This window comes from Xenopus laevis, chromosome 9_10L (assembly GCF_017654675.1).
Source record: "Xenopus laevis strain J_2021 chromosome 9_10L, Xenopus_laevis_v10.1, whole genome shotgun sequence".
Lineage (NCBI taxonomy): Eukaryota > Metazoa > Chordata > Amphibia > Anura > Pipidae > Xenopus > Xenopus laevis.
This window is the reverse complement of record NC_054387.1, coordinates 65,109,263-65,124,943: the sequence shown is the minus strand read 5'-3', so window position 1 is coordinate 65,124,943 and position 15,681 is coordinate 65,109,263. Positions and strand designations below refer to the sequence as shown.

Genomic DNA, 15,681 nt, shown 5'->3' with positions numbered 1-15,681 from the left:
TTCCTAAAAAATTCAAAAGTGTACATTTTTTGTTACTGAGATACTTCATTGCCAATTAACGGGAGATGATCCCAAATCACTACCCTCAATAGGAGCCTCTTTTACCATGTGCTATCCATGGTTTATACATTTGTCAGTTGAGATCAACATTTTGTCCCAACTGATTCCATCATTCTTGATAATCTAATTGGGTAAATTCCAAAATTTTTAGAGAAACCGTTCAGGGTTGATGCTAGTTATTAACCTGAACCTAAAACCACAGAAAATGTGCTTACAGTGCTGTCTGACTAACAATTAGGGGGGGTTCCCTTACAAAGTCAGGTAATATGTAAAAACTTTTATGAAAAATTGGGTGTGATTTTGTGAACAAAGTTTCTTTTACAAACATGACTTTTTTTGGGTTATTTATTAAAAATTTCCCAAGAATAGTAGATAGCTCAAAAACATTTTTTTCCTGGTGAAAACAAGTGAAAAGACCATGAATGTCTTATGAATCTTAGTAAATCTGTGCCAGATTAAAATAAGCACAACAATAGACACATTATAATACGACAATGAATAACTTGTGTATGGAAATACAGATCTGGTCTAGTCATTACCAGTCTATTTTGAGAGTGAATCACAAGTAGGTGGATGCAGTTTGTACTTCTGAGATAATTAATGATGTTATTTGCAATATCAAGCTTTCCAATGTCATTTATTTTGCAAATGGTTTGCTATTGAAGATTATGGTTAATGCACTATTAATAAATAGTTTGGTGGCATTTTGTTATACTAACATGGCAGCTGTTGAGTAGAATTCTTTGTAAAATATTTCAATATCTTTAAATAATTTAACTCATCAGCCCATAGAAAAGTATAGACAGATGCTTAATCCTCTTTTAGCCATGGGGCAGCCAGCTGGACTCTTCTGATATAGTAGTTTGGGGCACATTAAAAATGATTCAGAAGTGCTCATCAGAGAAAATGTAAGTACTCTAAACCGTTGTCTTAAATATTTAGAACATGCAAATGCAAAATAGTTCATTGACATACCTGTTTGCTTCTACATTTTACATCTATATGTTTACATTGAATTATTTCAGATGATGATTGTGGTGATGGCAGTGATGAGAAGGGATGTTCAGTCTCATGCACTGATAAGCAGTTTAGATGCTCAAGTGGAAGATGTATTCCTGAACACTGGGTTTGTGATGGTGACAATGACTGTGGAGACTTTAGTGATGAAACTCATTTTAACTGTTCTAGAACAGGTCAGTACAACCAAATGGGGAACAGGAATTCAAATACAAATACAATGCACCTGTAGGCAGTGGTTATGAATATAAGCAGTACATTAATTATAATGAAAATAAAATACATGCATTTTTAATTAAACCATAAGCATATACATCATATTGCATGATCCTAGTTATTAAATCTTTTTCTAAAGAGTCAGACTGTGGTTGTACTGGATGTAATCTACCATCAGTGTCAATCATTGTGCTGATGAAATTTACCTTGTTGCAAAGAAGGAGTCAGCTGCCCTCTGAGTTAATTTAATTGGAGGTTACTGCAGAACATTTGTGATATCTTGGTTACATTTCAAATAAAGTTAACAAGAGAAAGAAATGTCACTTTTTATTGCTGACCATGTGCTTTCAATTATTATTTTAAGTAGCTGGGTTCTTTCACAGATTCTACTGACTTCTCGAAATAAGAAGGATAAGTAGAAAACTCTCATAGTTTAATTTCCGACCTTCTGGAAATCAGTGTGCTATTAATACTCTTATTTTTTTCTACTTTAAATCTGTTCTTCTACTTTATACTCTGTCAATAATTAGCTGTTCTGCACTCAACCCATTATCAATATATTTAAGACATTGAGGCATTTTGTGCAGCTACTAAAAATGGCTTACCCTTTAAACAAAACAGTGATTGTTTGTCCATATATTGCAATATATTTAAGCTGGCCAACTACGTCAAAGTCATCCCATATCTGGCCAGTCCTACACTCAAATTGCATCTGATTCATTAAGAAATCTTTTGCTTCATTATACATTTGACAAAGGGACTAAGTTTTACCTGCAAACTCGGCTGCCCTTTTATTAGACACCGGTGGGATCAACTGACTATAGCTGAGTGGGGTGGGAGCTACAACATGGAGCTGGCCACTGCTCCTGTATAAACTATAACTAACAAGGGAAAGTTGTTGAAACTTTCCCTTGTTTGTTATAGTTTATACAGGAGCAGTGGCCAAATGTAGTACGTATTGGTAAAGATAGGCACATATGATGATTTTTCATTTTCACTATCTGCTCTGCTTTAATTTATTGTCATGTTTCCCATTTTAAGTATTCATCTTGTGAAAATTAATATCTAAAGTACTGTAGCTACTACCTACCTGTCACTTTTTCTTCTCCCCTAAATAAACGGGCTAGCACCATTCTAGTTTAAACTGAAAAGTACTATTTAAATTTTTGCATATATTTTTCCACTAAAAAGCATATGTTTAGAGCCTAATGCTCTTATTCTTGGAAAATCTAGTGACACTGCACTCTACTCTAAAGCTCTGGAAAATATAACTTATCACAGACTCAATGGCACCCTTATCATGCTAAATTGATGTTCCAGGTTTCTCTTTGATCTACTTTATGCTGCACCTCCTGTTTACTGGCAAAATGCAACTTGGCAAGATCAAAGTGAAGCAACATGGAAAGTCTTAAAAGATTATTCTGACAATTATTCATTAATTTGAATACCAGCTTCAAAAAAACATTAAAAACAACATATGCAGCAATTTATTCATGTTATTTAGAAGATGCATACAAAATGTTGCTCCTATTCTAATTTAATATTTAGAACCTAATACATGTACTTGACAAGGAGTTTGCTGACCATATAACATTTTTTTTAAAGGTCATAGAACCCTAGAGCTGACCATATTTTTGCATTACTAATAAAAGTATGTGTTTGAAGTTCTTAGATATTTATACAAGTACTACACTTTGTTCTGATAAGGAAAAAGCCATACAACTTACGTTTTAGCTAAGCGTTCTGCTTATAATGAATACATAGCCATACTCTGCTTGCCATATGCTGCCTGTGTGTGCCATACTCTGCTTACCCTATGCTCCCAGTGTGTGCCCTACTCTGCCTGCCCTATGCTCCCTATGTATGCCATACTCTGCCTGCCCCACTCTGCCTGTGTGTGCCCTACTCTGCCTATGCTATGCTCCCTGTGTGTGCCATACTCTGCCTGCCCTACGCTACCTGTGGTAGGGTTTGTTCTGTTTTTTTTTAGCATTTGGAAATTATTGTTAGGACCCCTAATGTGTTTAATTGTCTGCTGGGGGTTGCTGTATTATCCACAGGGGAGGAGGGTGCATACTGTATGCATTTAACCTTCCCAAGAACAATAAAATACTACCAATGTTCACACTTTAATTTGATGGGATAGCGTGATGACATTTTCTGTGAGACATTTCTGTGAGACAAGCAACGTAGAGGGTTCTTCACAGTCAGGACAGTGAGGTTGTGGAATGCACTGCCGGGTGATGTTGTGATGGCTGATTCAGTTAATGCCTTTAAGAATGGCTTGGATGATTTTTTGGACAGACATAATATTAAAGGCTATTGTGATACTAAACTCTATAGTTAATATAGGTATGGGTATATAGAATTTTAATTAAAAGTAGGGAGGGGTGTGTGTATGGATGCTGGGTTTTCATTTGGAGGGGTTGAACTTGATGGACTTTGTCTTTTTTCAACCCAATTTAACTATGTAACTATGTACTATGTAACATAGGTAGTTCTCATTTATCAGACCACTCACTGGTACTAATCAAATTTTCAATTCCTAGAACATTAAGGGGCATATTTATCAAGGGTTGGATTGAAAATTCGAAGTAAAAAAAAAATCGAATTTCAAGCTATTTTTGTGTACAGAAAGCCTATATGAGGATGAAACAAAGATTTTATAAGTTAAGTGACAAATGTAATAAACATATTAGTAGGACAATTAATATAATCCAACCACAAACACATATTATGTCAATTAAAGATGGGAAAAACATAACAAATTCACGATACAATGGAGATAGCCTTTTAAGTGTACTATCAGGCATTTTACAAATTAAAGACTAAGCTACCCAGTGCTGAGACCTGGACATGGACCTGATGGTTATGCTACATTGTTTTATAAATTATTTAAGAAATAAATAATACCCTTTCATCTAGAATATTTTAATGGTGTAACACAAAGTAACAGATTCCACCCACAAGCCAAAGAGGCTCACATTACTATAATTCTTAAACCAGATAAGGATCCCCAATTGTGTCCAAGTTATAGAACCACCTCCTAGATCAACATAAATATGAAGATATATGCTAAGATGCTTAGTTATAGGATAAAAAGTTACTTACCTGACATTATCCACACTGAACAAGCAGAGTTTGTACCTAAAAGAGGATAAAAATAACACATCCAAAGTTCTATCGCTAATAAAACATGCCCAAAAAGAATATACCTTCTATCATACTTCCCACTGATGCTGAGAAGGATTTTTATAGGGTGTCATTGACCTTCCTTGAAAGAACATTAGTTGGTTTTGGTCCTGAAATCAGAAAGAGAATAATGGTCTTATATGAACAACCTACTGCAAGAATTAGAGTTATTGGAATACTTTGTTCTAGGGTAAAAATATTTAATGGGACATGACAGGGGTACCCTTTATCACCAATTATTTTTATTCTGTTTATGGAAACCCTACTTGCTCACATAAGAAAGATTCCTGATATTTCAGGAATTATAGCAGCAGGGCAAGAATTTAAATGTATATGGGGGGGTTGTGGATGCACACCTGAGGCCAATTTCCAAAAAGTATAAAGCCCTGTCTAAGTAATTCAAGTAAATATGCCAGTGCATGTAATTTTGAAACAGGGTTTTTTTTGTTACAAAGTTATGATCATAATATTGATAAGCCACCATACCACGTCAAGGTAAAACCCCACATGGTGGTCCCTAACTTATTTATCTTTAGTCATAGTAAAAAAGGTACATTACCTCTCTGTAGTAACAATTCTTTATGTAAACATCTCCTGTGCTTTGGTTTCAAACTCTGTGCTAGATCCTCCCCCGCCAACTGCTAAGCGGCTTTTAAGAGGGAGAGACTGCCTTAACCAACGCCCATTTTAGAAAAGTAGAAGTCAGGTGTTGTAATTAAAAACAAAGTAGAGTGATATGTGCAGTTGCACAGTAGTGTGTATACATGTGTAAGTGAAATGTGAAGGTGTGTATGGTAGTGGTAAGGGAAAGTGTATGTGTATTTGGGAGTATGTATGTAAGAAAGCATAGAATGAAAGAGTGTAAAGAAGAACTAAATGAAAGACACAATAAGTGTGTGTGTACATAGAGAAGTGTCTAATGGGACGTTGGTTTTTTCACGGCTAGATCCTCCCATGCCGCTAGCATTTATGGCTTTTAAGAGAGAGCGATTGCACAAACCAAGGCACAACAAGGGGTTTTACCTTGATGTGGTATGGTGGCTTATCAAAATTATGATCATAACTTTGTAACAAAAAAACCCTGTTTCAAAATTACATGCACTTGCATATTTACTTGAATCATTTAGACAGGGCTTTAAACTTTTTGAAATTGGCCTTAGGTGTGCATCCACAATCTCCCCTAGTCAAGAATTTAAATGTGTCACCTTTGCAGATGATTTATTACTGAACATTCCAAAACCTACAAACTCTCTCCCAAAAGTGATCTCCCTTATTGGAAACTTTGGAGAACTGTCTAATTTTAAGGTGAATTATTCAAAATCGGAGATCCTGAATATAAATACTTTAAAATCAAAAGCCAAAGCATAATAACAAAACTTTCCATTCAAAAGGGCAAATCCGACAATTTAAATATTTAGGCATCAAAATAAGGGCTGACATACAGTAGGTATACTATATCAAGATATTTACTGACCTCTGTTACTATCCTTTCAGAAATTAATAGGTAATTGGGAGAAATTAAAAATTGTCATGGTTTGGGAAAACAAAAGCTATTAAAATTGTATTAATGCCTAAACTATTATACAAGTGCTCCCAATAATGGCTACCCAATCCTTTTTCACTTCAGTAAAATTCATAATATCCAGATTAATATGGGGTGAGAAAAAAACTCAGATTAAAGCATAATATACTTATTTCTCTAAAAGAGAAAGGAGGCCTAGGCATAACCAACTCTTACCTCTATTATATCGCAGTGCATCTAGTCCGTGTTTTTGAATGGGTATCTGGAAATAGGAAAAAAGATTGGTGTGTTCTTGATAGTAGATTTCCCATTAGTTAACAATTTATGGGTTAAAAAAGAAAGAAATGATACAACATCCCCTGGTTGGGGCTACATTGAAGATATGGCATAAAACAAAATAAAGTTTAGATTAACAAAATCCCCATATATTCTCCAACCTATAGGGGCAGATTTATTAAAGGTTGAAGTGAATTTTCGAATGAAAAAAATTCATATACGAGCTATTTTTTGTATACTTCAACTAAGGAATAGTCCAAATTCAATTCGAATTTGAAAAAAAATTCAAAAATTCTAATATTGAAATTTATCATGCATTGTCTCTTTAAAATTTCAAAATTCACCACTCACCATTTAAAAAATGCTGAATTGCTGTTTTAGCCTATGGGGGACCTCCTAGAACCTATTTGGAGTCAATTGGTCGACTTTGAAAAATCTAAGTTTTTTTGGGGAAAAACTTCGAATCAAATTCGATCTAATATGCTATTCCTTCGATTCGTATGCTTCGAATTCGGCCTAATACTGACCTATTCAATCAAAAATGGACCTATTTGACCAAAAAAAGTTGACTTAATTTCGGTTTGGTCTTTTTGAATTTCGAAATTTTTTTCAATTCGAATTTTGACTCTTGATAAATATGCCCCTTAATGTTCAACCAAGTATGGAAAAAGGGTCTTTCACAAGATAGGGAAATTGGGTAAATAGAGAGACAAAGCTAGGCAACAATCAAAAACAAAATGATTCCCCTGGCAGATATTCAAAAAAAGCGGAGCTCCCATCCCAGAGACATCTGGGGATACAACCAGCTGCATGGGTACATTAAGGCAAGAGGAAATAAAGAATAGACCTGAAATATATTGGAAAGTACTCTTCTCTAAACTGACAGAGATTAATCAACCCCTCTCCAAAATGTACAAGCTATTACTTGAAGCTATTCCTCAAAGCTCTAAATCTATTTGTCTAGAATGGGAGAAAAACTAAAAATAGATATATCTGATAATACGTGGAGTACAATTGTCAAATCAATCAATAAGACATCTAGAGCTGTGAAAACCAGAAAAGCACAAGTCACAAGGTGGCATTACACACCTTCGAAACTGAAAAAAATGTACCCTACCAGTTTAGGGTTATGTTGGAGATGTAACAGCTCCAAGGGAACACATACACATATACGTCTAACTTGCCCAGTTATACATGGTTACTGGAAAAAGGTATAAGAGGTTATAAATCATGTGGCAGGTAATAATATAAGAGCAGAAAAACAAAAGACAATTATGCTGAACTATTTCCATGAAACTAAAAAAATAGTAACAGACCCTCTTACTTTGCATTTACTACAAGCAGCAAAGGCACTTGTACCGAGGAAATGGAAAGTACTAGAGGCACTCACATTACATTGGTTGGCCAATATGGAAGATGTTAGACAGATGGAAGAAATAACCCATATACTACACAATCAAAGTGTAAGATATTGGAAAATATGGTACCCTTGGCTGAACTATCTTAAAACCCTAAATTAGTTTTAAGAGGCATTCTCTTATCTCAATTGAGGCATTGATTTGAAAATATAGTAACATGCTTGCCATTAACAAGAACTATAATTTTGTATTATAAAGTACTATACTTTTGTGCTATAATTATATATTGTTATGTATACATACTATACCTATATTTTGAGTCACAACTAGTGATGGGCGAATATTTTCGACAGGCACGAATTTGCGGTGGATTACCGAGTTTTGCTGCCGTCGAATAAATTTGAAATTGCAGCGAAAATTCACTGGCGTCAAAATGTATTTGACGCCGGCGACAATTCTGATGCCAATGACATTCTAGGTGCCCATTGACTTTAATGGGCGTCAGAATTGTTGCTGTGGCGGAATTGTCGATGGCGTCAAAAATATTTTGATGCCCGCGTCAAAATTTGCATTTCGCACATTCGCCCCTCAATAGTTACAACTTGTTGTCATCTTTCCTGTTAAACTGTATGAGTTAATTATATGAACATGGTAACATATTGACCCCCTCCCTTACCCCCTCTTTACTTTTTGCTTTTTGTATCCCCTCATCCTCTCATAAAACTTCAAACAAAGAATTTAAAAAAAATAAATAAAGAATGTTGAAATATAGGTTTGGAGTTTTTAAGACAAACAATAATATGGTTTATTTATTGTAGAAGTATTTGTATATGTTGTTTTTTTATTATTAACTTTAAATGGTAGCACAATACCAACTGTTTATATGCATGTTAATGAATAGTGATTTGATTTCAGAACCTAGAACTCTACCTTATGAAGACAAAATCTGCCAAATGTTGTTGCAAATCCCTTTCCAAGGAAAATGGCAGTTGTATGGTTTAAATAATTATTTCTTCTGCATTTGCTGGTTCAATCATCATAATTTTTAGTTTATTACTTCTTAAAAAGAAAAAAATGTTACATTTTAGTGATGGGTGAATTTGTCCCATTTCACATCACCACGAAATTCACAAAACGGTTGAAAAATTATCCAAACACGAAATTTTGATGCCGGTGACAATTCCACAGCCTCAAAATTGGCGCCAGCGTTGAAGTTGACGCTGGCACCCATTAAAGTCAATGGGCATCCGTTGAAAGTTGCAAGCGTAAAAAAAAACTTTGACACCGGTGAATTTTCACGGCAAATTTATTCACTAGCAGCAAAACGCAAATTTGCATCTGGTGAATGAATACGCCCATCACTGTTACATTTCACTTTATCACTTTCACTTTATCTTTTATAGGTAATAGTTATATCGGGAGATTAGGTGGTGAGGTTCTTCTCTTATTCTTAAGTTCAGCATTTTCTGTAAATTCATTATGACTCTAAACTATATTGTATATTTTTATAACAATCACATTTTTTGTTTTAAGTTTTTCCTGTCTCTGGGGCGTGTGAAGCTAAACAGTTCCAGTGCCATCCTGATGGGAACTGTATTCCAGAATTATGGCTTTGTGATGGAGAAAAGGATTGTGAAGATGGTAGCGATGAGAGAGGCTGCAATGGAACACTACGTCAATGTGATGCTAAAACAAAATTTGCATGCAAAAATACAGGTATTGCTCATCTGAAATAAATTGCTTTTGTTTCTTGTACTGTACACGGCAGCTAATGTTTGAACAATCATTTCATAGTCAAACACAAATATTGCTTAGAATAAGCATAAGGCTTTACATAACTGACTTTACTTATTTCAAACAAGAACCTACTGTTTGTATCAAAAATACCCAGCTTTCTGCCTTACAGCTGTACTTGAACTTCAGTTCCCAATCTCCCCTATCTCAGATACTTTAGTTCAACAATACATGGTGTTGTAAGAGTGCTTTCTCCACGTGCATTAAGCAATTTACAGTATTGCACTGTTGTTCACTTCAGTTCCATCTGGAAAGAAAAACACCTGCAAAGCCTTTGGCATGTACATTAGATTGTGCTACATTTGCACATATCCTAAGAAGAATAGGAAGTAAACATCCATAAATTTAATCTGACAATTGCTTGGCTGTAACTGAAACAGCTGGTAATGCTCCCATAAAGTGGAAATATAATTGAGATGTATTTCCTCTTTAGTGATTCTTAAAATAGAGTAAATAATTCAAATGTTTCACAAAAGAAGAAGGTATATTTTATAAATCCAATTATCATTCTTGTCTGAAAGGCCAACTATGTACAGTTTACTGCAGCCTACCATCAATGATCCTGAGAAACAAAAAATTATGTAAAAAAGAATACTTATTGAATTTTTTTTTTGTATTGGTATAATACTTGCTAATAATGGCCACATTTCTTGCGCACTTTACTTATCCTGTAAATACAGGCTAGTAACATTTAGAGGAATAGTTCTTATTAAGTCTTATTAAGTGCACTTAATTATATTATTTAACTATTTGTTGAATTTAACAAATTCACATAAAACATTTATTCACTTGCTTAGCCATTAAACGATTAGGAAAATGCATATCCACTTTTTGTACAATCATTCAAAAGTATTATTCAAATTTGGCATTTTTTTATATTGAAAAAAGTATTTTGTATACTCTTTGATAAGTTTTCTCATCTAAATTATAGACAATAGTTTTAGGGTGGCATTTCAGAGTTGATATTTTAGTTATTGGATTAACAGTTTAATTAACAGATGTGGGGCTATTAAAATAAAAGAACCAGAATAAAGGGGAAAAAAAGAAAAGAGGGGAAATAGTAACAGGCTGCCAAAATATATTCTATGTTAAAAAATATATGGGTCAATCCTAAACCTTTAAATAAGTCATAGTGGAACAATCAAATCCACCTGGATGGTGATACTGAATCTACAGGTCCAAGACCATCGTAAATTGTTTTTGCTTATTAAGAAGTATGCTAGTAAGTTTTTGCATAATTAAAACTTCTATCTATCGATTCTTGCTTTAACCTCCAGAAAGTGTAAGTGAGGTGTAAGTCAAGTCTTTGGTATAACTTGCTTAGTGGCAGTTAAAATGTTCAATTAAGGCACATTGTGCTCTAAAAGTTGCATCAATTGTTTTGTTTAAGAAGATCTTCTGTGGACATTTGGGTATATTGCCCTTTAAAATATCAAAATATATGTGCAATTGTACCTGGGGTGGCATATTCTTAAAACAATTAGGGTTAGTTCCAGGGTTCCATATAGCTTTATGGCTTGGAACCAGGTACCATCTACTCAGGACCTTATATGATGTTTTCTGAGCTAGCAGATTAATACAGTCATACATAAGAAACACTGATTTACCCTTTCACAGTAGCAAATGGCCACAACAGCTTCATCTGTTTTCAGTAAAAATAAAAACTATTATGCATACTGGACATTTTTCAAATGTAAAGATGTAAAGTGTTATCATATATAGTTATGGTATATATAATGCTGAACATCTGATTGGTTAGTAGGTGTTGCCTAGAGCTTTGCAAAAAAACAGAGAATGCTGAGCATATGCAATCACATGTATTTACAAATAATGGTGATCATTCTGGGATTAGCTAGTCTATAAACCAGGGGTCCCCAACCTTTTGAACCCGTGAGCAACATTCAGAAGTAAAAGGAGATTGGGAGCAACACAAGCATAAAAAATGTTCTTGGGGTGCCAAATAAGTGCTGTGATTGGCCATTTGGTAGCCCCTATGTGGATTGTCAACCTACATTGAGGCTCTGTTTGGCAGTGCACCTGGTTTTTATGCAACCAAAACTTGTCTCCAAGCCTGGAATTCAAAAATAAGCGCCTGCTTTGAGGCCACTGGGAGCAACATCCAAGGGGTTGGAGAGCAACATGTTGCTCACGAGCTACTGGTTGGGGATCACTGCTATAAACCATGGATATTGTTTCCTAATATTTCATCCCAAAATTTCAGATCTGGTTTTTGGTAAAGCAAAAACCTTCTACATCCAAATCAACCAGTTTTTACATCATGTGATATCACACAATTAGGCAAATTCACTAAAGTGTGAATTTTCGCCAGTGAAGGCTCCACCACACTTCGCCAGGTGCTAATTCACTAAAATGCAAAGTTGCATCTCAGCAGCTGAATGCTGGCAAATATTGTTAATTGTCAGCATGAGCATTTCTTAGCAATCTGTCGCTAGCGTTCAATTCTGCCCAGCAAACTTTGTTAGTACTCTTATGCTTAGGTCAGTTTGAATAGGACGGGTACGTATAGGTCGAATAGACATCTTTTTTTAGAAATTTTGGTTCAAATGATTGAAGTGGCCACTTATTATTGCAAATTTACAAGGATGCAAAAAAAAAGAGACTAAAGGGATACTCTAGTGCCCTAAACATGAGTCCAACTTAAAACAAATGTGGCATGCCCCTCAAATTGGTTAAAAAATGTGTTAAACCAAAAATCTTTAATTGTTAGGACTTTTGAAGGCGATGTCTTTTGAATTTAATTGGTGATTTCTGGCTAATTGTTGCTAGTGACGGCACTTCACCTTTTAGTAAATCTGCCCCAATGAGTTTTTATTGAGATGACCTACACAGAAAATTGGATGACCAGTCTAAAACAGTATCCAAGGTGGTTGACAATATAAACTCATGTGTGCTTAGCTTTAATAAAATGGTTTAATAATAATAATTATTATTATATTGTGAAGAACTCTGTTTAGAGAGAAAATTGGAATTATCAAAATAAATATTTTATAACTCTTCCTTTGTCTTTAATCTGGGACTGTATATACATTTTTTTTCATAAACAGTATGATGTATATTTTAACTTGGCAGATATGAGTATGAAAGGCTGAGAGGTGAATGCTCGAAAGCATTTTAAAGAAATTAATAAAGATAATTACTAATAAATGAATAGTAAAAAAAAAGTTTTTTTGCCATTGTAACTGCAAACTACAATTTTATGTCCTTGTCTTAAATGAACCTTGTTAAGCCAAGCGTCTCTAACACAAGTATTTCAAGTAAATATTAAAATATAGTGCAATAACACAAATTGGGTGCATCTTATTTTTAAGAATTAGTCGATTAATTGAACGAAAGTTTAAAGTAGCTCTCAATTTGATTTGCCATTAAAGGGCAAACAAATATGCATCCCATTTACCTGCCGGCACTAAAAGGGTGTTCATATTGGTATAGTTAATTTTTTACAACTAGTGATTAGTGATTAGCTATTTAAATAATGAAAACTACGCACTTTGCAAATAAATTGGCTCCAGAATTATCTGGGGCACTTTTTAGGAAATTCTCAGTGGGCATTTAAGAAGGAATTAGTTCACTGAATATTAATTTAAGAGGCTGCACTAATTAAACTAATTTATGCACAAGCTGATTGCTGAATGGTTAGCCTAAATAAGGGCTTAACTTGCTTCTGTGTGCCAAGGTCTATGCAATAGCTTACATAGTGTTTCTCTACAACATGTTCATTGTTTCATTTAAGAATTCAACATATTTCAAATTGTTCTCCACTGTGTGTAGACTAATTGTACTCCAGAGCACTCATTTCTTCTCTCTTATGCCCCATGTGACTTTTGTGGCAATTGACCTAACACAATATACAAGACAAAACTGGCTTTACAAACTCAGTGAAGCAGCAATTGGAGAGAAATCAATTTCTTCTTCTCCGGTTCTCCGGAAATTTGCATTAAATCATACAGGCATTTCTTCTTTCAGTGCTTACAGACAAAAAATGGCAAAGAAAAATTATAGTTACATAATAGTTGAGACTGAAAAGATAAATGTCCATCATCATGTCCCCATCATGTTGTTGATGGGCAAATTTATTCGACAGGCATGGATTTGAAGTGAATTTCGCCACCTGCGAATTTTTTCACTAAACTGCTGCAAAAATTTCCCCATGACAAAAGATTTGCGCATGTAATAATTGTCATGCATCAAAAAATGTTGACACCCGTTGACTTTAATACATTTGGATTAAAAAGTTATGCATGTAAACATTCTTGTGCGTGTAAAATTGTTGCGTGTCAAAATAATTTTTGACATCCGTTGACTTTAATGCATTTGGACAAAAAGTTGTACAAGTAAAAATTGTTGTGCGCATAAAAATTGTTGCAGATCAATATTATTTTGACTCCCATTGACTTCAATGCGTTTCACAAATTTTTTACTGTTTCGTGATTGTTTTTCGTTGTTTTGCAAATTAAAACAGTATGGGACAGATTTGCTCATCACTATCCATCATATTCTATTTTATATGTAGGTCATTAAGACAAAAGTAAAAATTGTTTAGTAAAACTGATATTGTTTGCCTCAAAAGGGCAAATAAAACTTTCTGATTCAAACAGAGCTATCAAACCAGTTCCTGCATAATCATTGCCCTATGATATGTGCCTCTGTGTGTGCAAAGAGCACCTGGTATGTTGTACAGTATCATATCAATAGAAATATGCTATTTCACAAAAATTCCCTCATGCTAATGTAATGACAATTGAGGTTCTTCCAGTAAAGATGACTTCAGTAACACAAATGCATATGTGTTTATATTATTAATAAAATCATTAATAAAACTCTCAACTAATTGGTGATATTAATGTTATACAATTTAAAGTGGATCTGAATCAAGTAGGCATTAGTATGTCCTCCCCTCCTGATGTTTAACATCTAAAATTATGAAATCACAATTACAAAATAATATTCTCCTGTTACACCAGTTAGATGAAAAACATTGTCATTAGAATAAAATATCACCAGTCCCACCGGCAAATTATTTTGCATCTCTAATTTAAAAAAAGAAAAGAAAAAAGTTTTACTGAAAAATTCACTTATTCCTTTTAAGTGGAAAACTTAATGCACTACGTTTCTGATATGTGTATTATTTTTTTGTTTTCCAAGGCAGATGCATTAGCAATGCATGGGTGTGTGATGGAGATATTGATTGTGAGGACCATTCAGATGAGGATTATTGTGAAGGTTATATTTGTGGACCACCCAAATACCCTTGTGCTAATGATACCTCCATCTGCCTGCAGCCTGAGAAGCTTTGCAATGGGAGAAGAGATTGTCCCGATGGATCAGATGAAGGAGATATTTGTGGTATTTCATCTGCAGCTTATTTCAAAATATTCCTTCATCACAGCCACATTTGTTGAGTGTTTTTTTTTGCTTAAAGGAGAAGGAAAGGTTAAAACTAAGTAAGCCTTATCAGAAAGGTCCATCTAAATATACCAGTAAACCCCCAAAGTAATGCTGCTCTGAGTTCCCTGTCTAAAGAAACTCTGCATTTCTTTCCTTCTATTGTGTACACATGGGCTTCTGTGTCAGACTTCCTGCCTTCAGCTTAAACCTCATTGCCCTGGGCAAGAGCATGCTCAGTTTGATCCTCTTCCCCCGCCCCCTCCCTTCTCTACTGTAATCTGAGCCCAGAGCAGGGAGAGACTCAGGCAGGAAGTGATGTCACACCACATTAATACTGCAGCTCCTTTCCTAAACAAACAGAGAGTTTTTAGAGCTTTTTACTCCGGTATGGTAAAACACTCTACAGAATAAATATAGCATTTTAGCTTGCACTATTGCAGCTAATCTATTGGCAATAAAATGCCTCCGTAGCTTTCCTTCTCCTTTAAGTAAATTAATCTCTTTATGATAATCAAGTCTTTATTTCTCAAAAAATATGTGCAATAAAATATTTCCCTTCATACTATATTTATATTGTATAGCCCAGGATCCCCACTGTGATAGAAATGTTGAGGTTTGGTTCATTATCGGAAGCAAATTCCCATGTTTTGGTTTTATTAAAATAATTATCCATAATACTTTTCATGTATCATCATAAAATGATTCCCCACTGAGACCTATTGAATAAATGTACATCCAGAAATATACATCCCATTAAAAGGGGTGGGGGGTGGGTTGTAGATGAAGAAAAATGATATTCCAGTTGTAGAGATTATAAACAACTTTGAGTGTAACTAAAAA

General features: G+C 34.5%; 1 protein-coding gene across 1 annotated transcript in view; it reads left to right on the top strand.

Moving 5' to 3' along the window:
- LOC108701836 (low-density lipoprotein receptor-related protein 1B) overlaps window positions 1-15,681 on the top strand; it is a 676,036-nt gene that overhangs the window by 363,997 nt on the left and 296,358 nt on the right. Inside the window, exons 20-22 of the mRNA XM_041576281.1 lie at window positions 1,086-1,253; window positions 9,175-9,357; window positions 14,599-14,799. Of these exons, the coding sequence (XP_041432215.1) occupies window positions 1,086-1,253; window positions 9,175-9,357; window positions 14,599-14,799 (552 nt within the window). The remainder of the gene's footprint in view (window positions 1-1,085; window positions 1,254-9,174; window positions 9,358-14,598; window positions 14,800-15,681) is intronic.